The 27,805-nt window shown below is 48.0% G+C and overlaps 2 protein-coding genes across 3 annotated transcripts in view; one reads left to right on the top strand and one right to left on the bottom strand.

Moving 5' to 3' along the window:
* Positions 1–3,016: 3,016 nt before the first annotated feature.
* PLAC9 (placenta associated 9) lies at positions 3,017–16,024 on the top strand. 2 transcript variants are annotated; one of them, XM_003813041.6, is made up of 4 exons: positions 3,266–3,806; positions 13,052–13,149; positions 15,209–15,332; positions 15,891–16,024. In XM_003813041.6, the coding sequence occupies exons 1-4, from the start codon at positions 3,743–3,745 to the stop codon at positions 15,899–15,901; spliced, it is 297 nt and encodes a 98-aa protein (XP_003813089.2). In that variant the 5' UTR covers positions 3,266–3,742; the 3' UTR covers positions 15,902–16,024. The 2 variants fall into 2 exon arrangements, with proteins under 2 accessions (XP_024786323.1, XP_003813089.2); XM_024930555.4 differs by lacking the exon at positions 15,209–15,332 and having other exon boundaries at positions 3,017–3,806.
* Positions 16,025–26,596: 10,572 nt separating this feature from the next.
* The window catches only part of ANXA11 (annexin A11), a 50,257-nt gene continuing 49,048 nt past the window's right edge, over positions 26,597–27,805 (bottom strand). The window contains exon 15 of the mRNA XM_003813025.6: positions 26,597–26,912. Coding sequence (XP_003813073.1) covers positions 26,853–26,912 — 60 coding nt within the window. The 3' untranslated portion in view covers positions 26,597–26,852. The remainder of the gene's footprint in view (positions 26,913–27,805) is intronic.

The raw sequence follows: 27,805 nt of genomic DNA, 5'->3' as shown, positions 1-27,805 counted from the left end.
TATTTCCTTTATTTTTATCCTAAGTTTGTTGTTATTACTGTTTTTAAGTTAGGGAGGCCTGTTTAATTTCATCAAATATGGTTTCAGTATTTATTGAAATTATATGTCTGTTTTGCATTTTTGTTTCCTTGACCTTGTGACAGACATGATGTAGAGATTTTCCCAGAACTTCCCTCGGAAATGAGTAGCTAGCCAACTACTTTATGTTCAAAGTAGTGGTAAAAAGATGGACTAGGCAATAAAGAGCATTAGGACATTTAGATATCCATTTAGGGAAAAATTTAAGTTTGATTCCTTCCTTGCAACCACATAAAAATTCTAGATGGATTAGACATTAGACCTTGAGAAAACCTTAAAACTATTTGAATGAAACACAGAAAAATATCTTTACAGCCTTGATTCGAGGAATCATAAGCAAGTTGTAAACTCTATAAGCCATAAAAGAAAATATTGGGAGACCGAGGCGGGCGGATCACGAGGTCAGGAGACTAAGACCATCCTGGCTAACACGGTGAAACCCCGTCTCTACAAAAAATACAAAAAATTAGCCGGGCGCGGTGGCAGGCGCCTGTAGTCCCAGCTACTCGGGAGGCTGAGGCAGGAGAATGGCGTGAACCCAGGAGGGTTGAAGTTGCAGTGAGCCGAGATAACGCCACTGCAGTCCGGCCTGGGCGAAAGAGCGAGACTCCGTCTCAAAAAAAAAAATAAGAAAAGAAAATATTGAGAGATTTGGCTACCTAATATTCAAAACTTCTGAATGATGAAAGACACCACCAAGAAACTTAAATATAATGGAAGGCTGGAAGAAGACATTGCCAACATATATAACAGGCATTGCATTAATAATCAGAGTATATAAAGGAAAGGGAGGAAAATAGAAAAATGTAATCGAAGAAGCAAATAAAGCTTAAGCTCACTCATAATAAGTAGCATGTAAATAACAATAACAACAAGGTAACGTTTTCCATCATCAAGCTGTCAAAATGTTAAATAATAAATATCCAGTGTTGGAGAATGTAGGACTGTTAGGTTTACACTTCAGGTATCTCCAATCCAGAAGGTTTCTTTTTGTTTTTTTGTTTTGTTTTGTTTTTGAGACGGAGTCTCACTCTGTCAGCCAGTGCAGTGGGTGGCACTGCAGGAGTGCAGTGGCGCAATCTCGGCTCACGGCAAGCTCCGCCTCCCGGGTTCATGCCATTCTCCTGCCTCAGCCTCCCGAGTAGCTGGGACTACAGGCGCCCGCCACCACGCCCGGCTAATTTTTTTGTGTTTTTAGTAGAGACGAGGTTTCACCATGTTAGCCAGGATGGTCTCAATCTCCTGACCTCGTGATCCACCCGCCTCGGCCTCCCAAAGTGCTGGGATTACAGGCGTGAGCCGCCGCGCCCAGCGCAGAAGTATTTTATGTAAATGGCGCCCCCTGCAGCCCAATTCCTACCTAGACTAACATATGCTCAGGTGCACCCTGGAACAGCGCTGGAAGACCCCTGCCCCTCCTGTGGGCTTAGTAACAATTTGGGGAACCGTTTTTGGCCTATCTGGCAAAATGTAAAAGGCCCTTTGACGCAATGATTCTTCTTCCAGCCTTTCAGAAATATGTACATACAGGAATATGTACTATGTACATAAAGATATATGCAAAGGAATGTTTATTAAAGCTTATTTTATATTGGAGAGAAAAAGGAAGTAATCTACATGTCTGTCAATAGGGGACTGTTTGGATAAATAATGCTCCTTGTATCCATTCATGGGATATTTTAACTCTTAAAAGGAATGAAGTGGATTTATCTGTACTCACATAGACTGATCTCCAAGATTATTTTATTTTATTTTAAGATGGAGTCTTGCTCTCTTGACCAGGCTGGAGTGCAGTGGTGCAATCTCGGCTCACTGCCACTTCCACCTCCTGGGTTCTGATTCTCCTGCCTCAGCCTCCTGAGGAGCTGGGACTACAGGCGCCCAACACCACGCCCTGCTAATTTTTTGTATTTTTAGCAGAGACGGAGTTTTACCACGTTGGCCAGGTTGGTCTCAAACTCCTGACCTCAGGTGATCCACCCACCTCGGCCTACCAAAGTGCTGGGATTACAGGCATGAGCCACTGCGCCCAGCCAAGATTTAATGTTATGACTGAGATAAACATGAATGAAAGCAAATCTTCAAAATATCTATGACTTGATCTCATGTATATACATTTGTGTCTGAATATACATTAGGTAGATGGGGAATGCATAGACGTGGAACAGGCAGAGCCTATCAAGTTGAGGGGACTGGACCTGAATCGTTGGACAGAGGTAATTCGTAACAGAAAAGACTTTCATGTTTTACTCTGTATACTTAATTACTTTACGCTCTACTGCAACAATAATGTATTGTATATGTTTTTGTGTGTGTTTTTTCTTAGTCTTAAATTCAAAATATAAGGTAGTCCACTGGCTCTAAGCTACAAGAATCCTTATGAGTTGGGCAGTTCTTTGACAACTTTTTTTCCCACCTGGCTAAACTATCAAGGAATGTCCTACTACCAAGCGTGAGAAATTTTTGGCATTCCTGAAATAAATTCTTCTTCTGAGCCAGCTCATGTGGGCATCATAATCTCCTTGAAGGCTTTAAAAAGATTTAGATCTGAGTCTGTCTCAGATTCTTGGGCTCAGAACCAGAATTTCTCCATCTGAGGCTACTGTCTTGCTCTGGAGGAGGGAGTGAGAACTGGATCACTGGTTAGCGTGGTAACTGTTTTGGACAATTGCATAGCCACAGCCAGGAACACAGAAGGCAGAGAGGCAGCCTTGATCTGCAAGAGCTCCAGGTAATCCCAACGGGGACCCTTGATGGACAAAGGCATTTTCCCAGGCTTGGTGATGAATGTGTTCCACTTACAGCCAGACGAGACACTCACTCAGGGCTCTGCAGCAGAGAAGTTAGAGCTACAGCTTTTTTGCTTTGTGTTTTCACTAAAATTTAATTTGTTGTTGCACTTGTTGGATGGGCATGTCCCATAGGGGAAGTTTCCATTACTGTGCTCTAAACTTTGGGCTGCTTGTACCATCTTACTTATCCCCTCATTAATAATGAATTGAATAAAATCTTTAGTATATGCTAATTTCATATCTTTGCGAGAGTTACGATTTTACCTTTTTTTTTTTGAAAAGTACCTTTTCATATTTCTATCACTCCCTTACCAGAGCAGTGAGTTTCTGGGTCTCCCTCTTAGGGGCAGACACTGTTCCATGTAATTAGAATTAATTTCTTGTTCGTAGGTAGACAGAGAAAAGCTGCCAAACTCCCAGGAGACAGGGGTTCAGATCCTGTGCTATGGCTGAGAGTGATGCCGAGGAAGACACTTCCCTCCGAGTCTTAGTCTGCCCGCCTGTGAAACTGGCTCGTAACAAACCCCTGACCCCAGGCTCGGTCGCCTTGAGCCCAAGACCTCACCCAATCCCCCCCGCCCCGCCTTCCCTCCCGGGCTCCCAGGAGGTGCGGGGACTCCGGGGGCGGCCCCTTCCTCGGGAGGCGCCCAGGTGGCACGTCGGTGCCTCAGCTCCCGGGGTCTCTGGGCTCCGCGCTGCCCACGGGGTGCCAAGGGGCCTCTGGAGGGGGCGGGTTCTCTCGAGCCAGAAAGTCCGGAGCCGCCCAGGAATTTTGGCTCGAACTGAGTGCATTTCCTCTCGGGCCGGCCGGGTGAGATCCGGGAAGGGCGGCTGCGGGCAGACGCGGCGCTGCGCTCGGCCAGGCCGGCACCATGCGGCCCCTGCTCTGCGCGCTGACCGGACTGGCCCTGCTCCGCGCCGCGGGCTCTTTGGCCGGTGAGTGGGGCGCAGGGCGCGGCAGGGGACCTGGAGCCGGGGAGACCCGCAGATGGCGAGGAAGGAATGAGCAAGAGAGAGAGCTGGACACAGCAGCGAGATGGAGAGAGAGGCAGATGCAGGGAGGGAGAGATGGAGAGAAAGATTGAGAGGAAACAGACTCAGAAAAAGGCAGAGAAGTAGAGCAACGGAGAGATAAAGGAGATAGGGAAGAATACACAGTGAAAAGGAAAAAGGAGAGGCTGAGACAGAAAGAGGCTTCCCCTGAACAGATATGAACTAAGATAGAAAGAAAAAGGAGTTTGAGAGACAAAAGAGAAGAAGGAAAGAAAAAAAGTGATTAAAATGGCAAGGGGTGGAGGGAGAGAGGATATTGAAGAAAAGAGAAAGATTTGAGAGAGACCAAAAAGGAGAGAGAGGGAAGCTTGATGCCCGGAGTAGAGCTGGCAAGAGAGAAGGAGCCAGGATCTGGAGTGGGAGGTCACAGCTGCTGGGTGGGGCAGCCCCGGAGGCCAGCTCCATCTCAGAGGGCCTGTGGAGGCTCAGGCCTGGCTTTATAGGACATTGCATAAGAAGCCACACTCCAAAGGGTGAGTGACCCAGGCTGGCCCAGCACAGCCTTAAGGAACCAGGCAGTCGGGCCCAGGAGAAAGGCCACCGATTCACCTGCCAGGTGGCCTCAGGTGGATCTGCAGTCAGTGAAGAAGTCAGCCTCCCGGTTTCCAGGGAGCTTCTCTGGGAAACTGAGCTATGTTGGGTGGAGATGGGGGACTGGGTGGAGGTGGAGAGCTGTGCGGAAGAGAGAGGCTGTCTGGGCACTCCATTAGCTGGGTTCCTTGCCTTTCACTGTCCGCTTTCTTCCCCTCACCTACCCCTCAGGCGGGCGGATCAGAAGCTCAGGAGATCAAGACCAGCCTGGCTAACATGGTGAAATGCTGTCTCTATTAAAAATACAAAAAATTAATCGGGCGTGGTGGCACATGCCTGTAGTCCCAGCTACTCGGGAGGCTGAGGCAGGAGAATCACTTGAACCTGGGAGGCGGAGGTTGCAGTGAGCCGAGATCAAGCCACCGCAATCCAGCCTGGGTGACAGAGCAAGACTCAGTTTCAAAAAAAAAAAAAAAAAAAGAAGGAAAGGAGGAAAGTATTCATGTGTTAGTGTAATTTCACACTGATTTCATACATTTTTGTGCATAATCTTTCAGATTTTAGATGATATATCTTAACTTTTGATTATGAAAACTTTTGGATACAAAAAATACAACGTAATAGTATGTGAAAGAATCATGTAATATACTTATCAACGCTGCTTCAACAAGTATCAGTTCATGGGCAGTTTTATCTCATCTATAGCCTCCACCCTCTCTCCCCTCCCTGGATTATTTTAAAGGAAATCCAGGCATTGTATATTTTCTTTCTTTCTTTCTTTCTTTTTTTTTTTTTTTGAGACAGGATTTCATTCTGTCACCCATGCTAGAATGCAGTGGCACAATCTCAGCTCACTGCACCCTCCGTCTCCCGGGTTCAACTGATTCTCCTGCCTCAGCCTCCTGAGTAGCTGGGACTACAGGCACGCACCACCACACCTGACTAATTTTGGTATTTTTAGTAGAGATAGGGTTTCACCATGTTGGCCAGGCTGGTCTCGAACTCCTGGGCTCAAGTGATCCACCTGCCTTGGCCTCCCAAAGTGCTGGGATTACAGGTGTGAGCCACAATGCCTGGCCTGGCATCATGTATTTTCATCTATAAATATTTCTTTGTGTACCTCTAAGAGATAAGCACTCTTAATAAACATAACTGCAATGCTATGATCATACTCCAAAAACTGTGTGTGATTGAATATCATTAAATATTCAATCACTGTTCAAATGTCCTTGATTGTGTCATATCTTTTTGCAATTCATTTGTTTGATCCAAATAAGGTTACATACACTGCATTTGGTCAATATGTCTGTTAGATCTCTTTAAATATGTAAGTCTTCTCTCCCCTTTTTTTACTTAATTTTTTGTTGTTGTTGAAGAAACTAAGTTTGTCCTGTAAAGTTTTCCACATTTAGATTTTGCTAATTGCATCCCTTTTATGTCATTTAAATACCTCCACCCCTTATATTTTCTATAAATTGAGAGCTATCTCTAGCAAGTCCAACTTCCAACCTTGGTTTGTTTGTTTATTTATTTATTTATTTATTTATTTATTTGAGATGGAGTCTCGCTCTGTCTCCCAGGCTGGAGTGCAGTGGTGCAATCTCTGCTCACTGCAAGCTCCGCCTCCCGGGTTCACGCCATTCTCCTGCCTCAGCCTCCCAAGCAGCTGGGACTACGGACGCCTGCAACCATGCCCGGCTAAATTTTTTTTGTATTTTTAGTAGAGATGGGGTTTCACCGTGTTAGCCAGGATGGTCTCGATCTCCTGACCTTGTGATCTGCCCGCCTCGGCCTCCCAAAGTGCTGGGATTACAGGTGTGAGCCACTGCACCCGGCCTTTTTTTTTTTTTTTTTTTTCTTGAGACAGAGTCTTGTTTTGTCATCCAGGCTGGAGTGCAGTGGTGCGATCTCAGCTCATCACAACCTCTGCCTCCTGGGTTCAAGCAATTCTTGTGCCTCAGTCTCCCAAGTAGCTGGGATTACAGGTGTGCACCACCACACCCAGCTAATTTTTGCGTTTTTTAGTAGAGACGGGGGCTGCGGGGGGGTTTCACCATGTTGGCTAGGCTGGTCTCAAACTCCTGACATCAAGTGATCAGCCTGCCCCGGCCTCCCAAAGTGCTGGGATTACAGGCATGAGCCACCGCGCTGGGCCCAAGTCTTGGTTTCTTTTAGCAGCACTCAGAGAAACCTTTATCCCTGATGGCTTTTTAGACCATGAGCCACCACGCCCGGCCCATATTTTGGAGTTTTTTATAAAATCACTTGAAGAATAGTTTTCTGCTGCTTTCAAAAATGATCAAAACCCGTGGATGGTTTTGAGTGAATCATACATTTTAATACAAATATTGGATGTGGTAAATTTATTATTCTATTATGTTGAATGTGGTCAAATATAATTAACCCCCAAGTGGCCAGGGTTGCTTTTCAAAGCAGAGTGTGACTTTGACAATTCAGAAGATACAGCGGCACCTTTCAGATGCCACTGAGAAAACATTTCTCAACCCCCAGCATGCAGAAATCATCTGTGTTGTGGCCCTTTCTTACTGTTTGGGTCCAGATACAAAAGGTCTCCCCATAAGGCCTGTAAGTAGAAGCAGCCGTACTTCCGCCTCAGAGGATGGGACCCAGGGGCCACGTCTCTTTAACTGGGGCAGCCAGCCCAGCCGAGCCCTCCTCTGGGGCCTCCGGGCTCCACAGCAGCGTGTTCTCACCAGCACAGGATGCCCCGCCCATGGCCACCATCCAGGGTGCACATCAGGCCCCTAGCAGGAGCCGGGCCAGAGAAAACAACGCAGCATCCAAGGAGGTCCATTTCCCAACTGGCAGGGCCTGGGAGAGCGGGAGGAAAGGAAGAAAGGGAGCCCTGCGGAGCCACAGCCTTGGCTGCTCAGGGTTAATCATCATAATCCTTCAGTCTTTTCCACTCCCCTTGTCTGAGCCACTGACAGCCTTGTGGTGCATGTGCGTGTCTACTATTTTTTATTCATTTATTTATTTTTTTACAAGACACAGTCTTTCACTGTCACCCTGGCTGCAGTGCAGTGGTGCAATCGTAGCTGACTGTAGTCTCAAACTCCTGGGCTCAAGCGATTCTCCCGCCTCAGCTTTCCAAATACCTGAGACTACAAGTATATGCCACCAATCCTGGCTAATTTTTTTTTAATTTTTATTTCATTTATTTATTTATTTATTTATTTATTTTTGTAGAGACAGAGTCTCACTATGTTGCCCAGAGTGACCTCAAACTTCTGGCTTCAAGCGATCCTCCTGCCTCAGCCTCCTAAAGCTCTGGGATTACAGGTGTGAACCACCAAGCCCAGCTCGTCTAGCTAATTCTTGAGGCCTCTCTGCAGCCTCCAAAAGACAGAAGAATTAAGGATGCGCTACACGGGGGAGTCAGGGCCTCAGGCCTACCCTACCCCATTTTATGTAAGAGGCAGCAGAGGCTCAGGGAGCAGAAGAAACTTTCTCACAATCCCACAATCATTAGTGGCTGAACCAGGCTGAGAAAAGGGGTCTCCAGCATGTTTTCTACCATGATGCGTTCAAGTCAGCGCTGTGGTGAGGATGCTGGCAGTACAATGTCAGGCCCTGCTCCAAGCTTGCTCTCTCAGATGCACTCTGTGGAGGCCCCGATGAGCTCACGGACAGTTGCTCCAGGGTGCACAGAGCACAGTTTTGTCCAGATGTGAAGGATTAGTGCTGAGCCATGTTGGGAGCGACCTCAGCCCAGCCTTTTCCCTGGAGGGGTTTTGGAGCCAAGTTAGACCTCATCACAGACACGTAGAGAACAGGGTGGTTTAGGCCAGTGGAGGGGAGCAGGCTCTGGTTGTTCTGACTTCCAAAGCAGCCAGACTCCCATTTGGCTGGCAGGGTCACACTGCATCCCCCTGGCCTGAGCCTTACACGGGAGAGTGGCTAGGGTCTGGGAGAGGGCAGGTGAGCCTCAGAGAAAAGGCTTGGCCAAAGGCCTCTGGACAGAGCCAGCAGGGGGGTGTGTGTATCCACAGACTCATGACAACAGGCCCTCCCCTAGGACGGACACTCTGTGGGTGACAACAGAGGCCCCCTCAGAGCTTCTCCTCTCCAAGCTGAGCAGCCCAGTTTCAGCTGAGACAACTGAGTTAAAATTTGGAGTCCCAGACTGGGTGTGGTTGTTCATGCCTATAATCCCAGCACTTTGGGAGGCCGAGACAGGTGGATCACTTAAGCCCAGGGGTTTGAGCTTAGCCTGGGCAACATAGTGAAATCCCATCTCTACAAAAAATACAAAACGTAGCCAGGCATGGTAGTGTGTGCCTGTAGTCCCAGCTACTCTGGAGGCTGAGGTGGGAGAATTGCTTGAACCCGGGAAGAAGAGGTTGCAGTGAGCCATGATTGTGCCACTGCACTTTAGCCTGGGTGACAGAGTGAAACCCTGTCTAAAAAAAAAAAAAAAAAAAAAAAGAGGAGTCCCTTCCCATAGCCTCTAGACCTGCTCCTGCCTCTCAAGGGCCTTCTCAGGATGTGGGGCCAGGATGGAGCATAGCCCCCAGGGGCCTCTCTCTCTCTGAATATTTTACATGAATGCCTGCAGCCCACAATGGCTGCTGCTTTCTGCTGACAACCTCTTCAGACAGCCAGCTTTTGTTATGGAACATTTCAAACCGTGCACACAACAGTAGACAGAATCGCTGAATGCACCCCCATTTGCTCATCACCCAGCTTCAACAATCAGCAACTCTCAGCCCATCCTGTTTGCTCTAAACATCCACGCATGCCTCTCCACCATCCCCACTGAGGCCTGGATTATTTACTTTGGAAGTAAATCCAAGACAGCACAGCCTTTCCTCTGTAAATATTTCAGTATAGGTCTTTAAAATACTTGCCTTAAAAAAATAACCAAAGGGCCATTATAATGTCCTCCTCCCTCCCCAGATTCAGCAATAACACCATTATCTTTTGAAGAGTCTTTTCTAAGTTCAGTGGAGGGAAATAATGAAAAGGATAATTTGGAAAACAGATTGTTCTCCACAAAAGATGCTCAGAGTGGAAGGACATTTTGTCTCTGGTCCTGTTCTCATCTCTGAGTGGAAGAGCTGAGAGCTAGATAGAGTTGGAATCAGAAAATCACAGGGCAGGGGGTCCCCACCTTGCTGAGATGAGAACAGGAGGTCAGGGTGCCTGAGGTCCAGGCATTTGCAGATGGTGTGACCTTGGGGAAATCACTCAGCCTCTCAGAGTTACACATCCATCATCAGCTCTGTCCTACCTCAAGACCTGCCCCACTTCTAGGCAACTGCAGATGGCCCCTTGGCCAACCCATCCAATACCAAGGCCTTACAGCTACAAGCATTGCACGTAGAGAGATCAAGTTCCATAACTCCCCCTGTTGAGCTTTGGATGCCCGCATCCATGGCCACAGCCTTAATATTGTCACTATCTGAAGCTGCTCTACCTCTAAAAGTTAAATTGCAATATTCCTTTTTTTTTTTTTTTTTTTTTGAGACGGAGTCTAGCTCCGTCACCCAGGCTGGAGTGCAGTGGCGCGATCTCCACTCACTGCAAGCTCCGCCTCCCGGGTTCACGCCATTCTTCCGCCTCAGCCTCCCTAGTAGCTGAGACTACAGGTGCCTACCGCCACACCCGACTAATTTTTTTGTATTTTTAGTAGAGACGGGGTTTCACCGTGTTAGCCAGGATGGTCTCGATCTCCTGACCTCATGATCTGCCCGCCTCGGCCTCCCAAAGTGCTGGGATTACAGGCGTGAGCCACCGTGCCTGGCTAAAATTGCAACATTCTTTACCTCTTGTTCCTCCTGTGATTCCTAAGACCTCCAGTCTCTTCAGCCCCCATTTCTCCCAGTTTATTGGCCCTCTTCTTGGCCTCATTTCCTTCCTTATCCCAGCTGGATCCCAGGCCTCCTCTCCTAAACCTCTGGCCAAATCTCAGTTCCTTGGCCCCTTGCCTCCACCACATCCATCCTGCAGACTCCTAGGTTTCAGCTCCATCCGGCCATCTGTCTTTGCTGCCCTGCACCCAGACTGTGGAGCACTGCTGGGGGAGGACTCGTGCTTCCAGGATTCCTTGTTGATGCCGGCTCATTCTGCATAGTCCTACACTGCATCCCTCATTCTGCACATCCCCTTTTGAAGCCCTTTCTTTATTCAAGTCCCTTACCTAGTGGTGCACTGATGGACTGGCTCTCAAAAAAAAGTGGGGAGGGGGGTCGTTGATTTCCATGGTGTAAATGTTCTCATCATGGCCACCATTTTTTTTTTAACTTAAAAATTTTTTTCTTTTTAGAAATGGGGTCTCACTATGTTGATCAGGCTGGTCTTGAACTCCTGGCCTCAAGCGACCCTCCCACTCGGCCTCCCAAAGTGCTAGGATTACAGGCACGAGCTACCATTTCCAGACACCATGGTCACTATTTTAATGTCTGTGTTTAGCAACCTACTCATAGAATTCTTGTAATTTTAATATCTAGCTCTCCTCCCTATGTGATCTCCATCTTACTGCACAGAGTAAATAGAGGCCATCAGGTGGGAGCTCACTCCACTTTTTGGCCCTCTAGTTAGATGGTTTGCCTTTGCCCATTTTTGCTGCATTCCCTCTGTCTTCCTTCGAGATGTGGTCCCAACCCCTCTGGATCCAGGGCCTCCCATCAGTTCAGGAAGTTCATCCTTGGGTTCTCCTGTCTTCCTCCTATCCCTCAGGCTGTAAGCATGATTGTGTTTTCCAATGCTTTAAAAAAAAAAAATGACAACCATAAATACTTCTCTAGACCTTGCGATCCAATCTCCCTTCCTTCACAGCCAAGCTTCGTGAAATTTTCCAGAATCCAAGTTTCCACCCCCAACCTCACCTTCCCTTCTCATCTCATGGTAATCCAAACTCTGCTTTTCCACCACTCCTAAAAGTGCTGGGGTGAAATTTAGCAGGGCCTTTCTGTGCTCTCTTTCCAGTCCCTATCTTGCTAGACCTCTCCGCTGCTTTCGGCCCTGCTGACCGTTTTCATCCTCTGTAGAATCTGTAAAGCTCTTGGCTTCTCTTGACTTCTGGGGCAGCACCCTCCTTCCTGAGTGTCAGCGTTCTCCAAGGTTCCAGCCAACCCTGATGCCCCACAGGCATCTCAGGGTTACCAACTCTGAAACCCAAGCTTGGCATCAGGGCTCTCAGACTTCTGCTCTGAGGGTTGATGGTGCCTGGAAGAGCTAGCTCAAGGAGAACAATGGTGAATCAAGAGTTGAGAGGGGTTTCACCATGTTAGCCAGGATGGTCTTAATCTCCTGACCTCGTGCGCCTACCTCGCCCTCCCAAAGTGCTGGGATTACAGGTGTGAGCCACGATGCCTGGCTAAAATTGCAATATTCTTTACCTCTTGTTCCTCCTGTGATTCCTAAGACCTCCAGTCTCTTCAGCCCCCATTTCTCCCAATTTATTGGCCCTCTTCTTGGCCTCATGAGTCCTCTGCTTATGAGTAGTGACTTTGGACACATCCTTTCACCCTTCTGTGCATCAGTTTTCCTACGTGTAGATTTGGCATAACAACAGGTTGTTGGAGAGGTTAAGTTAGCACCTTACATGGTGCATGGTAAGCACTCATCACATGCCAGCTGTTACTAACGGGTTCCCAGTGTCAACGCTGCTACTGAAATATCTCCTCTCATTTTCTTCCTCACTATTCCTACAGCTCCTGCCTCTGCTCATCACTTCTCCTTCACCCCTCTTACCCTGATTGCTGCAGTAACCTCCTGCCTTCAAAGGCATCTCCCTCCAATCTATTCCCTATATTTAAAAAATTCATGTTTGACTCTGTGACTTTTCTGTTAAAATAACCCCCCTTGGCCTGGCTTGGTGGCTTACACCTGTAATCCCAGCACTTTGGAAGGCTGAGGCGGGTGGATCACCTGAGGTCAGGAGTTTGAGACCAGGCTGACCAACATGGTGAAACCCTGTCTCTACTAAAAATACAAAAATTAGCAGGGCGTGGTGGCAGGTGCTTGTAATCCCAGCTACTCAGGAGGCTGAGGCAGGAGAATCGCTTGAACCCAGGAGGCGGAGGTTGGAGTGAGCTGAGATTGCACCATTGCACTCCAGCCTGGGCGACAGAGCGAGACTCCATCTCAAAACAAACAAACAAACACACAAAAAAACAAACAAGCATCAGAACTGGTTTATTAAAGCCCCTGGGTTAAAGCTCTGCCCCCTTGGCTTCATTTCCAGGACTTCCCTCTCCAGTCTCTCTCTCCCGCCCACCCTGTATCTCCAGCCACCGCGGGCTCCCTGCAGGTTTTGCACAGTGAGCCCTGCTCTTTCAGACCTCTCCATTGTTACAGGTGCCATTCTGCCTGGCTGAAGCCCATCTTCCCTTCCTCCCTGGGCTTCACCTCCTTGAGGAAGTTCATCTGGGTCTGTAGGTGACTGTGGCTGTAGAGACTGGTGGGATTGAGATGGCTGACACTCGCACACTGACCCCCACCTGGGCCGTCCTCTGCTTGCTCCTGAGTTTGCTTTGAGGACTGACCTCATTTGAGCCCAGTGTTTACAGGAGTCTCTGGCATTATGGAAAACTAAGGGTCCCACAGTGACAAGACTTGTTTTCCCACAGCTGCCGAACCCTTCAGCCATCCGCGAGGAGACTCAGCTCAGAGCACAGCGTGTGACAGACACATGGCTGTGCAACGCCATCTAGATGTCATGGAGGAGGTAACAGCGTGGTTTGGAAGGACATGCGAGTTCAGGACCACCTTCTAGGATGGTGTTTTTATGGGTAGATGCAAGCTTGCTTTGGAATGTGAGGACATCCGGGCCGATCCTGCCCTGTGGCCACCTCGTCCAACATCACCCTCCCATCTAGGCTGCCAGGCTGCCCAGCCCCCAGTGGACCCTGCCTCCCCTAAGGCCTTGCTTACCCCCACCGGGATATTTCAACATCATTACTGGATGGGAAGGTGGAAATTCAGTCACTGTTTTGTTATATAGCCACGATTCCTAACTTGTGTGGGGAAAAGTTTACATCTTTATTGTCACAAGCCTTTAATTGAAATTGAGCATTCTCATTCATCATAAATACAAACAGCAAGCCGTGGTATTAACAGTACTATAACTTTGTCATCAATAGAAATCCAGATAATTTCATCTTCTAGTTATGAATATCTCAACATATAATTTTTATCCTTCCTTATGTCAAAATTTCAGTTGTTATTAGGCCTGATGTTAAATCATGTGATTTAGTGAGTTAATAAATACATTTTATTTTTTTTGAGGCAGGGTCTCTGTCTGTCTACCAGGCTGGAGTGCCGTGGTGCAGTCTCGGCTCACTGCAACTTCCACCTCCCAGGCTCAAGCAATCCTCCCACCTCAGTCTCCCAAGTAGCTGAGACTACAGACACATGTGCCACCATGCCTAGCTAATTTCTGTATTTTTTTTTGTAGAGGCAAGGTTTTGCTATGTTGCCCAGGCTGGTCTCGAACTCCTGAGCTCAAGCCATCTGCCCACCTCGGTCTCCCAAGGTGCTGGGATTACAGGCATGAGCCACTGTGCCCGGCCAATACATATATTACATCAAAAATTTAAATTTTTTTTTGACAGAGTCTTGCTCTGTCACCCAGACTGGAGCCCATGGTACAATCTTGGCTCACTGCAACCTCTGCCTCCCAGGTTCCAGTGATTCTCATGCCTCAACCTCCCGAGTAGCTGGGACTACAGGCATGCACCACCATGCCCAGCTAATTTTTTGTACTTACCATGCCCGGCTAATTTTTTGTACCTTTGGTAGAGATGGGGTTTCACCATGTTGGCCAGGCTGGTCTCAAACTCCTGACCTCAAGTGATCTCGCCTCAACCTCCCAAAGTGCTGGGATTACAGGCGTGAGCCACCATGCTGGGCCAAAAAGTTTAATTTTAAATACTTGAATTTTTTTTTTTTTTTTTTTTTTTTTTTTTTTTTTTTTTTTTGAGGCAGAGTCTCACTCTGTCACCCAGGCTGGAGTGCAATGGTGTGATCTCGGCTCACTGCAACCTCCACCTCCCGGTTCAAGTGATTCTCTTGTCTCAGCCTCCCGAGTAGCTGAGACTACAGACGCGCACCACCATGCCCGGCTTCTTTTTGTATTTTTAGTAGAGACAGGGTTTCGCCACGTTGGCTAGGCTGATCTTGAACTCCTGACCTCCGATGATCTGCCCCCCTTGGCCTCCCAAAGTGCTGGGATTACAGGCGTGAGCCACCACGCCCGGCCTAATACTTGAATAATATTTTAATGCAATTGGTGCCCTTAGTAATTCTATATGTTTTATTTTTTGCATTTAAGGCATTATTCTGAGAAGAGGTCTGTAGGCTTCACCACACTGCCAATGGGGTCCATGGCATACACAGGGAAAAACCATTAAGAACTCAGTAAATTTCAGAATCCCAAACCTGTCATTTGGCAGAGATACCACCAGGGGGCGGAACAACAAAAGGAATGTGAGCTCCAGGCTGCAAAGTCCAAAAGGGAGAAGGTATTCTACAGGCGCTTCATCCAAATCTGTGACTAAGTGCCAAAAAAGAAGGAGCCTTAGAGAGCGAGCCCCCTAGGATATTGTCATCTGGGGAAACCGAGGCAGGTAGGGGCAGAGCCTGAGTGAGGAAAACCCAGGTCACTTAGCGCCCAGTCCTTTCCCACTGCACCGCACTGGACCGCCAGCTGCTCTCTTAGGACCTAGCTGATGAAGCGGAACGTGGAACCACTTCTGTCCTCGACTTTACCCCACTTCCCACTCTAGATGGTAGAGAAGACCGTGGATCACCTGGGGACAGAGGTGAAAGGCCTGCTGGGCCTGCTGGAGGAGCTGGCCTGGAACCTGCCCCCGGGACCCTTCAGCCCCGCTCCCGACCTTCTCGGAGAAGGTGAGCAGTGCAGGTGGCAGAGGACAGCCTCTGGGCGGCTGTCATCTGGCGCTGGGCAGGCGAGACAGGGACGGCTGCTCCACCGCACAGGTGTAGCCTGGCTGGCAGGGAGGGCCCCAGCGCTCCCTGGGGACGGAAGCGGGACGGCATCATCCCTGCTCCCCGCCCGCCCCGCCCCACCTGCCACACCCGGTCGCTGCCGCCCAGTGTCAAATGAGGTTCTGGAAGAGCCGGCCCTAGATGCCATCTCAGCACAACCCCTGCGCGGAGAAACTGCCTCCTTCATTAGCCTTCTCACGACTGGAGCTTCTCAGCTCCTTTAATTTCCCCCTGAGCAGCCACTCCTGTTCCCACCCCCAAAACCCTCGCAGGGAAGACGGGCGTCCCCACTGATCAGGCAGGGTTGGGGTTGCACTCTGCTCTCTCCTTGATCCTTGTGTCCCGCGCGCAGTAGTTCCTGGGGGCCGGGGAGGGAAGGGAAGGAACTGCTGGGCACCACGGGGGCAGGTACTCTGCGGCACCCCAGCTTGCTCACTGGGGGCCTCTGCTTTCTTTCAGATGGCTTCTGAGCCCTGGAGCTGGAGCCCAGCAGTTGGAGGTGGTGCACCTGCCAGGCAGCGCCCACAGAACCAGCCCTGTCCTCTCGACTTCCTTCCTTAGCTTCATGTGAAATAAAAGCTATTCTTCTGGTCTCCTCTGTGTCTGCTGACAGAGTAACCCGTTTAACTACAGCCTCCTCTCACTCCACTTCCATGCCTGGAGGAAGCCTGCAACCCCCTCCAGGCTCAGACCTGGGGACACCCCCACTCCTGTCATTTATAGGGGCAGATGGAGCAGGGGTTGATTCACACAGATGGGGGCCCTTTGAGTGGCCTTGCTTCTCAAAATGTGGCCATAGGTGAAAAGCAAGGGGATCAGGGTCTCAGGACCCACCCAGACTGTTTAATCCAAATCTGCATTGCAATGAGACCCCCAGGGATTTTATGTGTCCATTAAAGTGGTTTGTTGTTGTTTTTAAAAATTTTTCCTATGAAGTGAAATTCAATGTAAAATTCATCATTTTAACCATTTCAAATTGTACAAGGCTGGGGGCGGTGGCTTACACCTATAATCCTAGCCCTTTGGGAGGCCAAGGTAGGAGGATCACTTGAGCCCAGAAGTTTGAGACCAGCCTGGGCAACATGGTGAAACCCCATCCCTACAAAAAAATACAAAAATTAGCCGGGCATAGTGGCACGTGCCTGTAGTCCCAGCTACTCAGGAGGCTGGGGTGGGAGGATCATCTGAGCCCTGGAGGTCAAGGCTGTGGTGAGCCATGATCATGCCACTGCACTCCAGCCTGGGAGACAGAGTGAGACCTTGTCTCAAAAAAAAAAAAAAAAAAGAAAAAGAAAAAGAAAAAAAATTGTACAAATGCAGTGGCTTCCAGTACATTCATAAGTTGTGCAGTCATCACCACCAGCTTCAGAACATTGTTCTCCCTCTAGAAAGAAACTGTGTATCTATTAAGCAGTCACATCCCATTCCCGCTCCCCACACCCCACTGGAAACCACTGATCTCTGTCTTCACGAACTTGCCTATTCTGGACATTTAAAATACAGTAGTCCGGCTTTATCGGTGGTTTCACCTTCCATGGTTTCAGTTACCTGCAGTCAACCACAGTCCTAAAATATTAAACTCCAGAAATAAACAATATATGAGTTTTCAATTGCACATCATTCTAAGTGGCGTGATGAAATCTCTTGCCATCCCACTTCATCCCGCCCCGGATGTGAATGCTCCCTTTGTCCAGCATGGTCCACACTGTCTACACTTCCTGCCTGTTAGTCACTTAGCAGCCTTCTCAGTTACCAGATCAATGGCCACAGTATCACAGTGCTTGTGTTCCAGCAACACTTCTTTCTCTTAATCAAGACCCAAAGTGCAAGAGCAGTGCTGCTGGCATATGGTTGTTGTTTTTCACACAACTCTCCCTTCACAGAAGCTGGCATATTGTTCTAATTGTTCTATTTTATTCTTAGCTATCGTTGCTAATCTCTTATGGCACCTAATTTATAAATTAAACTTCATAGGTATGCATGCATAGGAAAAAACATAGTATAATAGGATTAGATACTATTGTGGTTTCAGGCATCTGCTAGGGGTATTGAAATTTATTCCCTGAAGGTAAGGGCGTAGTACTGTAAGTAGAATCACACAATACGTAGTCTAGCTGTATCTGGCTTCTTTCTCTGAGCATAATGTTTTCAAGGGCCATCTGTATTGTAGCATGTATCGGTACTTAATTCCTTCTTACGGATGAATAATGTTTCATTGTATGAATATACCACATTTTATTCTTTTATTTTTTTAGACAGAGTCTCGCTCTGTCACCCATGCTGTAGTGCAGTGGCATGATCTCAGCTCACTGCAACCTCTGCCTCCTGGGTTCAGGCAATTCTCCTGCCTCAGCTTCCTGGGTAGCTGGAATTACAGGTGCACACCACCACGCCTGGCTAATTTTTGTATTTTTAGTAGAGACAGGGTTTCACCATGTTGGTCAGGCTGGTCTTGAACTTCTGACTTCTTGATCCACCCGCCTCAGCCTCCCAAAGTGCTGGGATTACAGGTGTGAGCCACCACACCCGGCCCACATTTTATTCATTTATTTGACAATTGAGGGACATTTGGGTTGTTTGCATTTTTTGGCTATCATGAATAATGTTGCTATGAACATCCGTATGAGTTTTTGTGTGAATATTTGTTTTTTAATTTGTTTTGGGTCTATATGTAGGAATGAAATTGCTGAGTCACATGGTAACTCTTACGTTTAACTTTTTGAAGAACCACCAAACTCTTTTGTATTGCAGCTGTACTATTTTACATTCCCACCTGCAATATTAGCTGTGGCTTATTCATAGATGCCCTCTAGCAGGTTGAGACATTTTCCTTCTAGTCTTAGTTGAGTGTTTTTTTAATCATGAAAGGATGTTGGGTTTTTTCAAATGCTTTTTCTGCATCAATTGAGATGATCATGTGATTTTCCCCTTTCATTTTATTAATTACATGCATTACATCGATTTTTTTTTTTTTAAGACAGAGTCTCACTCTGTTGCTCAGGCTGGAGTGCAGTGGCACGATCTCAGCTCACTGCAACCTCTGCCTCCCAGGTTTAAGCAATTCTCCTGCCTTAGCCTCCCGAGTAGCTGGGATTACAGGCACCCACCACCATACCCGGCTAATTTTTGTATTTTTAGTAGAGACAGGGTTTCGCCATGTTGGCCAGGCTGGTCTTGAACTTCTGACCTCAGGTGATCCACCCGCCTTGGCCTCCCAAAGTGCTGGGATTACAGGCATGAGTGAGCCACTGTGCTCGGCCTGATTTTCATATATTAAATGACCTTTGCAGTCCTGGGATAAATTTCACTTGGTCATGGTGTATAATGCTTTTAATATGCTGCTGGATTTAGTCTGCCAGCATGTTGTTCAGGATTTTCGTTCCTGGGCCACATTTCTAGACACACCCTGGGCTGGAAGGGAACCCACTGCCTTGAAGGAAAGGACCCAGTCTTGGCTGCATTCATTGCCTGTTAACTGAAGAGCCCTTGGTCCCTGAATAACCAGCAGAGATACCTGGGTACTATGCTGAGGGCCTTGGGTGAGACTCAGTCTTGTCGGTTTCAGGTTCAGATTCAGCCAGCACATTCCCAGCTGTGGTGGTTACAAGGCAAGATTCCTGCTAGAGAAAAGTGGAGGGAAAAGTAAAGTGGGCTTTGTCTTACACCTTAGATACCAGCTCAACCACAGGAGAGTAAAGCACCAAATGGTTCTTGGGAATGCCAATTCCAGGACTTGTCTCTTGGACAGCATTTATGGACCTACCCTGGGCCAGAGGGGCGCCCACTGCCCTGGAGGGGGAGTCCCATGCCAGGCAGCATTCACCACCAGCTGGTTGAAGACTCCCTGGGCCTTAAGAGAACATCAGCAGTAGTCTGGCAGTACTCCCTGTGGGCCTGTGGTGGCGGTGGCCATGGAGTGAGGCACCTCTGCCTTGGGAAAGGGGAAGCAAGAGAGGGAAGGACTGCATCTTGTGGATTCAGTGCCAGCTCACCTGCAGTATAACAGAACACCAGGTAGACTTCTAAGATTTTTTACCCTAGTTGCTGGCTCCCAGATGGCACCTCTGGGCCCAGCTGGGGCCTGGAGGACCTTGCTGTTCTGAAGGGAAGGACACAAGCCTGGCTGGCTCTGCCACCAGCCGATTGTAGAGCCCCAGGGCCTTGAGCAGACATAGGCAGTAGCCAGGGAGTGGTAACTTCAGGCCTTGAGTGAGAGCCAGTGCTGTGCTGGCTTTCAGGTCTGACCCAGTGCAGTCCTAGTGGTGGTGGCCACAGGGGTGATTATGTCCTTTCACCCCCAGCTTCAGGTGGCTTAGAACAGAGAAAGGGACTCCCTTTGTTTGGGAGACAGTAACGGAATGAACAAGAGTCTCTGTATGGTAATCCAGAGAATCCTGAATCTTGTCCAAGACCATCAAGGCAGTAACTCTATGAGGCTAAAAAAAAAAACAAAGTGTTAATGGGCTTGGGGTGAATCCTTAAGCAGATACAGCTTAGAGCACAACACCCAAGCCATTCAAATATCTGGAAAGCCTTCCCAAGAAGGACAGGTACAAACAAGCACAGACTGTGAAGACTATGATAAATACCTAACTCTTCAATGCTCAGACACAGATGAACATCTACAAGTATCAAGACCACCCAAGATTTTCCTTTCAGCACACTGAATATGTCATCTCATTGCCTTCTCACTTCCATGATGTTGGATGAGAAATTGGCTATTAATCTTATCAAAGATTTCTTGTACGTGTCCAGTGGCTCTTTCTGCTTTCAGGATTTGCTTTCTTTTTGGACGGTATGATTATAATGTGTTTCAATGTCACACTGAGTGTCTCTTTGAGTTGACCCTACTTACAATTCATTGAGCTTTTTGTATGTGTAGATTAATGTCTTTCATTATGTTTTCAGCCATTGTTTCTTTAAAAATTTCTTCTACATTCACTCTTCTCTTGATTCTTATTAGGTGTATGTTGGTACACTTGATGGTGTCCTGCAGGTGTCTTAGGCTCAGTTAGCTTTTTTGTTGTTGTTTGTTTTCTTTCTGCACCTCAGAATGGGTAATCTCAATTGACCTATCTTGAAGTTTGCTGATTTTTGTCTTCTTCCTTTTTAAGTCTGCTCTGGAACCCTTCCAAGGAATTTTTTATTTGTGTACTTCTCAATTCTAGAACTTCTATTTGGTTCCTTTTTATAATTCCAGTCTCTTTACCAATATTGATGAGACATCATTCTCCTGGTTTCCTTTAGTTCTTTGATCTTTCTGAAAATAATTGACTTAAAGTCTTGTCTGTTAAGTCCAATGTCTGAGCTTTCCTCAGTTTCTATTAACAGATTTTTTTTCTATGTATGAGCCATACTTTGTTTCTTCGCATACCTCATAGTTTTTGTTGAAAACTGAACATTCTGAATATTTATAATGTGGCAAGTTTGGAAATAAAATTATTCCTCCACTGTGTCACCTAGGCTGGAGTGCAATGGCAGGATTATGGCTCACTACAGCCTGGACCTCCCAGGGTCAGGTGATCCTCCCACCTCAGCCTCCTGGGCAGCTGGGACTATAAGTGTGTGCCACCAGGCCCTGCAAATTTTTAGTATTTTTTGCAGAGATGGGGTTTTGCCATGTTGCCCAGGCTGGTCTCAAAGTCCTGGGTTCAAGTGATCCACCTGCCTCAGCCTCCCAAAGTGCTGGGATTACCGATGTGAGCCACTGTGCCCAGCCTGTTATTTTCTTGAACTACATTTTTAGTTTTTTAGTTTGTATTCTTTGTCAGGTGTGGCCACTAAGTCTTTGGTTAGCTTAGTGGTCAGCTAGTGATTCAAAAGATTTCTTTGAACACTTGGAACAACAAAATGCCTCGTAGCATTTGCAGATGTGTTCTGTGTTGGGACACACCTTTCAACCTTCACCCATGCAGTTTATAACTATGCCTTAGCCTTCACTTCCTGCTTGCACGGAGCCTGAAGGTCAGGCAGAGGTGACAGCATAGGGCCCTCTCAAGTCTTTTTAAGCACATGCCCAGCCCTAGGCATGTGTATGGTCTTTCAGATTCCCAGGAATATGTGGAATCTCTTTAAAGTCCTTATTCTCGCCCAAAGAATCTTATTTCCTAGCCTTTCCTCCTGAAGCTTTTCAATTTGTCTCCTCTTTGCTCCAAATGTTATTCCTTCCCCTAGGCATGAGCCACTAATACACTGACCTTGAAACGTCTTTCCAGGCTGCCATCTTCACTTTAGGAGAGCTCCAAATTAGGCAAAATAAAAGAAAGGCATTTGAACCAGTCCTTCAGGGAGCAACAAATCAAATCAAAATCAACATACTTCTTGAAAATAAGGTCTAATCTGCTACCTCCAGTGACAGGAACCTATACAGGGAATGAGGGATATTGTTTTTGATGCTGCTGCCATGCTGGGGAGTGGGGGATGGGGCCAGGGTAAGCTAAAACACAACAAAGCTCTCTTACTAAATCCAGCTTTTATTCTTAGGTATTCACCTGATTGCTGTAAACTTTCAATTAGTTTCCAGAGTTCCCATAAATTTGAGTTTTTGCCACCTTATTTGCTGCTTTTGTGGAAGGACAGACTTGTGGAATTTCCTATTCCATTTCGTTGACCACATTAAAGTTTTAGAAGCTCTCCTCTAGTCTACCGTTCATTTTAAAAAGTCAAAAAGACAGGAAGTGACATATCCAGGGTCACACAACAAATCAGGGGCTGAGCTGAGATCAGAATAAGGATGTTTGACTCTCAGGTCAGAGCTCTTTCTGCTTCAGGACTTCATCAGCTCTTAGTGTTGAGAAGGAGTCAGGCTCAAGCTAAACACCAATATTAGGCCAAGGGGCAGCTTTCCAAGGAGTAGGGGCTGAGGGTAAGAGTCCTTGGTATACCTGGTGGGCTTGACTGACTCCTTTACTGACAGGGGACCCTACATGTGTCCAGGTTGTGGACTGAGTAATGATGTCCCTGTCCCTTAGAAAAACACAGGCAGAGAGCTTTCAGATTTGATGGGGGTGAAAATGTAAACCTTTATCTTTCTGAGGACATGTATTTAGCTTGATGTTTCTAGGTCTCATTCCACTCCATCTCGGCCAGGGCAGGAAAGAGCCTACAGCAGAAATAAGGAGCCAGGTCCTAAGCTAGGGCTGTAACTCCCTGCCAAGGCCAACAGAAAATGGGCATGGCATGGCATTAAACCACCACTTTGACCGTGGGCACCTGCAAAGGTTCATCTTTCAGCTCCCTCTTCCCAAAGCTAGGAGTGCCTCATCTCATCTCTCATCACCTGACTGAATTCCAAGCAGACTGTGCCATCTGCTCACCTGCCCTCCGGAGGAACACCTCTACTTTTGCGGTGTTCTCTGTGTGAGCACAGTAGTATTTAGATAAGCGTTAGATTACAGCAGGTTACAGATGCAGTTTCCCAGTCCCCACACCTGCTCAAAATGCATGAGGGTCTGACCCCAGGAACTGCTCTTTAGCAAGCTCCCCTGATGATCCTGATACACACTCAGGCTTGAAAACCACCACTTTAGGACCATCTACCCAGCCACAGGGTGAGCACTCCAAGGTTTCTTTCTTAAATTTTGCACCTGAGACAAATGCCACCAGGACTAGGGTGAGGCGAGTGAGGCTATCTGTCTCAGGTGCAAAACTATTTAATAGTGTTTCCTCCAGCGCTCCCACAGCTGCTGAAAATTCTCTCAGGGCTGAATTCATCTGGTGCTTCTATTTTAGAAGTCAGACTAGATGCGTAGCATGGACTGGCCTTGACTAACATATCCAGGAGGCAGGAGAAGACCCATTGTGTTCTATCCCAGAAAGATGACCTGTAAGGTTGCACGTCTTTCTCCCTATCTTTTTTGTCCTAAGCATAATAAACAGTGTTGATCCCAACCTCCCACTGACCTTGGAAGGCAGTAGGTGCCTTTGCCTCTGGGAAGATCATGAGGCATTCATGCAGTCCTCCAGCCCATACTTAACATGGGTTGGATCCCTTGGGAGTGACCATGAGGGCAGCGAGAGGAACAGGAAGGCAGGGAGAAACAGGACTAGGACAAACACAGGTGTCAGGTCCACAACTATGCCAAATGTCATGCCCAGGGTCAGGTTCCAGCCCATGCTGAGGTTCGAGGGGACTGGGTGGATGGGCTATCGATAGCTGAAAGAAAACCTGGCGGGCCATAGGCAGGTAAAATGTAGTTTTATTCAGCAGCTATCTCATCAGCAGCTCTCACACAGTCCACCTTTACCTAGGCTGTCTTCTCCAGATCTGCAGCTCCTCTCAGCAGCCAGCTCTGTGGCTCCTGCCACCCCCATGCTTGCAGGTGCACTCCCTGGCTACAGGGTCAGCGGCTTAACTCTCCCTCTGGGCACAAGCTAAGCCATGTCCTGGCTCCCCTCTATCTATCTGCCAGATGGTCACTCTCCCTTACAGGGGTCAGTAGCTTCACTCTCTCTGGGTGCCAGTGCACACCACGTGGAGCCATGCCCATCCGAGCCCAAGAACATCTGTACAGCGTCAGCAGGGCAGTTATACCTTTTCCAAACAATAGTGGCTTTGAGCCAAGTATGAACTTACACAAGCAGGTTATATAACAAGTGGAGTATACGCCTGTGACCTAAACTCGCGGAGTCACTCTGGCCTGGTCTATTCCTTGACCAAAGCACATCCATGTACTTTATTTACAACAGGTGGTCTCCAAGTGTGTAGACCAGGGTCTCAAACCCAAAGGCCTGCAGGAGCCAAATGGGTAACATGGGCTTAGTGTAATACAAGAGGGAGCCTATAGCAAATAAGGAGTACAGGCCTAAAGGGGCAGCTGCAACTCAGCTCCAGCCATGCAGGAATGCAAGCCCCATGGTGCCAGAATTTCTGAGTTTTCAAGAGAAGCCAGAATTCCAGATTTTTAAAAATATGAAATCTCTCAATGTTTAAATGTTGGCAACAAATTCAAATGTCTAAAAACACTTTGGAAACCAAAGTAAATGTGTCTGTAGGTGCAATATTGCCTGCTGGGCACCAGGCTGGGAACTTTGGAGTAAACAGGGCAAGGTAACGTCACAGAATATGGTCACATCAGAGCACATTAGTTCTAGGCCCCATCACAACTCAGGAGGCCCCCAGGGTCACCTTGAGTTCATGGCAAGTTGTATATGCCAAGCACCCCATCCCATCAGGCAGGTCCCACCTGGCACCAAAGGGCAAGGGGCCTGCCCTAGCAGAGGAGTTCTTGGGAGAGCAGCAGGGATGGGGCTTCAGCTTGGGCTTGAGGCATGGACTCTGATGCAGAGCTGACGTGTTGACCAGGACCTGCCATCAATCTCAGGTAGACCAGGCTAGTTCTCAGCTCATGGCTGCTCCACACCCTTTGGATGTCATTCTTCCTTTATGTTTAGGGGGTAGTCCTCAAGCAAATGTCTGCAGATGAGCTACTCCCTGGGGCTCCTGCCAGGACCCAGCAGGCTTGATCTAGCCTAGTCTCTCTGGATTCTCCCATTTCTTTTTGTTTTTTTCTCATTTGAGACAAGGTCTCGCTCTGTTGTCCAGGCTGGAGTGCAGTGGTGTAATCACAGCTTACTACGGCCTCAATTTCTTGGGCTCTAAGGATCTTCCTGCCTCAGCCTCCAGAGTAGCCGACTATAGGGAATGCACTACAATGCCAGGTAAATTTTTTTTTTTTTTTTTTTTGAGACAGAGTCTCACTCTGTCCACCCAGGTTGAAGTGCAGTGGTGTGATCTCAGCTCACTACAACCTCGGCCTCCTGGGTTCAAGTGATTCTCCTGCCTCAGCCTCCTGAGTAGCTGGGATTACAGGAATGTGCCACCATGCCTGGCTAATTTTTGTATTTTTAGTAGAGATGGGGTTTCCCCATGTTGGCCAGGCTGGGTCTCGAACTCCTGACCTCAGGTGATCTGCCCGCCTCACCTCCCAAAGTGCTGGGATTACAGCCGTGAGCCACCACACCTGGCCAAATTTTTTAGTAGAGACAGGGGTCTCGCTGTTGGCTAGGCTAGTCTTGAACTCCTGAGCTCAAGTGATCCTCTCACCTCAGCTTCCCAAAGTCCTTGGATTACAGGCGTGAGCCATAGTGCCTAGTCGATTCTCTCTTTTCTAAACCTCAACGCAGGAGGTTGGAAAAGGAGTGGGTGGAGACCCCTGATGCAAGGTAAGCTCTAGCTTCTGGACATGACACCATAATTCTCAGAAACTCTCTTATGGATTCTCTTCCCTCACACCACCAACCAACGGGCACAGGGTCCCCAGAGACCAGAGCCAGGAGCCCCTTTCAGCCTGGAGGCACCCTGAGGGGAGGCACTGGTCTTGTGACTCTCTGGGTTGTCCCCATCCTTCTCTCTGGCCCCCGCCGAGGGGCACCAGGAATTAGCACACACCCTTCTTCCCTCCTGGGACCTAGGTGAAGGACTACATTCTTCGCACCACACCTTCAGTGGACTTCACTGCACCTGCAACCAACCAAGATCCCTTTGCCTTTCAGGTGTCTGGGCCTCCTGCCTGGATTTTGGGAACCTCCCTTCCCATGTCATTACGAGTCCCTGCAAACTAGTGTATGCCCAGGGTTTCCTGCACACAAATCTCTACGTAAGGTTACATGAATTTTCACTGGCTGATAAGGCCAGAACTCTGAGCCACAGGGCAGAATCAAGCAGAAGAAAACAAGTTGGTACCAGGAAGACATTTCCAGACTATTCCAGAGCTGGCTGACTCTTAATGTGGAAACAAGTTTTGGCTACAGACATTCAGGTTTAAGGCACATACCACAAATTACAAGAAGCCCTGTCACTGACAGGGAACTGACTTTGTTCTCGTGGTTTCTGCAAGGAAGATGGAAGGAATGACTTTCTGGCCCTTTTTTTGTTTGTTTTTTCTAAAAAGGAGTGAGTTTGGCAGTAACAAAGCTCGTGACACACTCACCAGATGCACAGGCTACCCTCTCAGGCACGCCTCCCTTTCTCTCCTCAGCGAGGACACGGTGCTTCACCCACCCAGTCGCCCTCACCAGAAATGTGTACGCAGCAAACAGACTTGTATGCCTCTGTCTGGCAATGACTGTAAGAAAAGAAAATATGCCTCCAAATAAAAATATACAATTACATGACGAAATGAAGCCAAGTCTTAGCCACAGGCAAAGGGGAATGATTGCATGAGTCAGAAAAATGAAACATCTATTTTAGCAGCAAGAGGCTGTGAGGGATGGGGTAGAAAAGGCATCCTGAGAGAGTTCTAGACCGACCCAGGTCCTGTGGCACACTATACGGGTCAGGAGGGGTGGAAGACAGGCCTAAGCTCTAGGACGGTGAATCTCGGGGCTATTTGTGGATTTGTTAGAAACAGACATTCTTTTGGCCTTTTCCTGGCACCGGTGTTGCCGGCAGGTGGGCAGAAGTGAGCCACCAGTCACTGTTCAGTCATTGCCACCACAGATCTTCAGCAGAATCTTCCGGTAATCCCCTGAAGTATCTCCCTGGCCACAGAAACAAGGAAGACATCCGTTAAGGGAGGCACAGTCACTTTCAGCCTTCTGGGTCCTGATATTCAGCCCTGAGCACCCTTATAGGGAGAAAGCCCCACCCTGGGGAATTTTCCCCCACTGCAGGTCCTGCAGCAGGCGTCACAGACCTTAAAAAATGCAGTTTAGCCTTCTCCAGGCCCCCATCAGAAGACGGAAAGCAGCACTCACCCCAGCTATCCACATCAAATGAATACCCACAAAAAAAAATTATAATCATCCTAAAAACCACTTCCCAGGGCTAACCAATACTGCTGTTTTCCCAGTGCATTTATGCTGCCTTAAATTGGGGTTACCAATGTAACGCAACACAGTGTCCTGCTCAGGAAACGCAATCTCCTCACACATGACTGTCCAGTGGAAGGCTCGGACCGCCCAGGTCCCAGGGATCTCTCCTCTGTCTGAGGCCACTACACTTACTCTAAGAGTGCAGGCTCGGCTTGGCTCATTTCTAATCATTTCCTTCCACCCTAAGCAACTTGAGGGCAAGGCATGTGGCTTCTTCCAGATGTCCATAGCCCGCTGGCATGCAGGAGATACTCTGTAATGAATTATTAACTCTTTTTTTTTTTTTGAGATGAAGTCTCACTCTGTCACCAAGACTGAAGTGGAATGGCGTGATCCCAGCTCACTGCAACCTCCGTCTCCCGGGTTCAAGCAATTCTCCTGCCGCAGCCTACCTAATTAGCTGGGATTACAGGCAAGCCCAGCTAATTTTGTATTTTTAGTAGAGACAGGGTTTTACCTTGTTGGCCAGGCTGGTCTCGAACTCCTGACCTCAAATGATCCACCTGCCTCAGCCTCCCAAAGTGCTGGGATTACAGGTGTGAGCCACTGTGCCCAGCCTA

Source organism: Pan paniscus, chromosome 8 (assembly GCF_029289425.2).
Source record: "Pan paniscus chromosome 8, NHGRI_mPanPan1-v2.0_pri, whole genome shotgun sequence".
NCBI lineage: Eukaryota > Metazoa > Chordata > Mammalia > Primates > Hominidae > Pan > Pan paniscus.
Note: the sequence above shows the minus strand (reverse complement) of the source record. Positions and strands in the feature narration are given on the sequence as shown.

Excerpts from the sequence above, each read along its gene's own strand:
- PLAC9 (XM_003813041.6), top strand. The coding sequence starts at position 3,743 with ATGCGGCCCCTGCTCTGCGCGCTGACCGGACTGGCCCTGCTCCGCGCC. Across the intron at positions 3,807-13,051 it reads CGCCGCGGGCTCTTTGGCCG|CTGCCGAACCCTTCAGCCAT; the intron begins GTGAGTGGGGCG and ends GTTTTCCCACAG. Across the intron at positions 13,150-15,208 it reads ATCTAGATGTCATGGAGGAG|ATGGTAGAGAAGACCGTGGA; the intron begins GTAACAGCGTGG and ends TTCCCACTCTAG.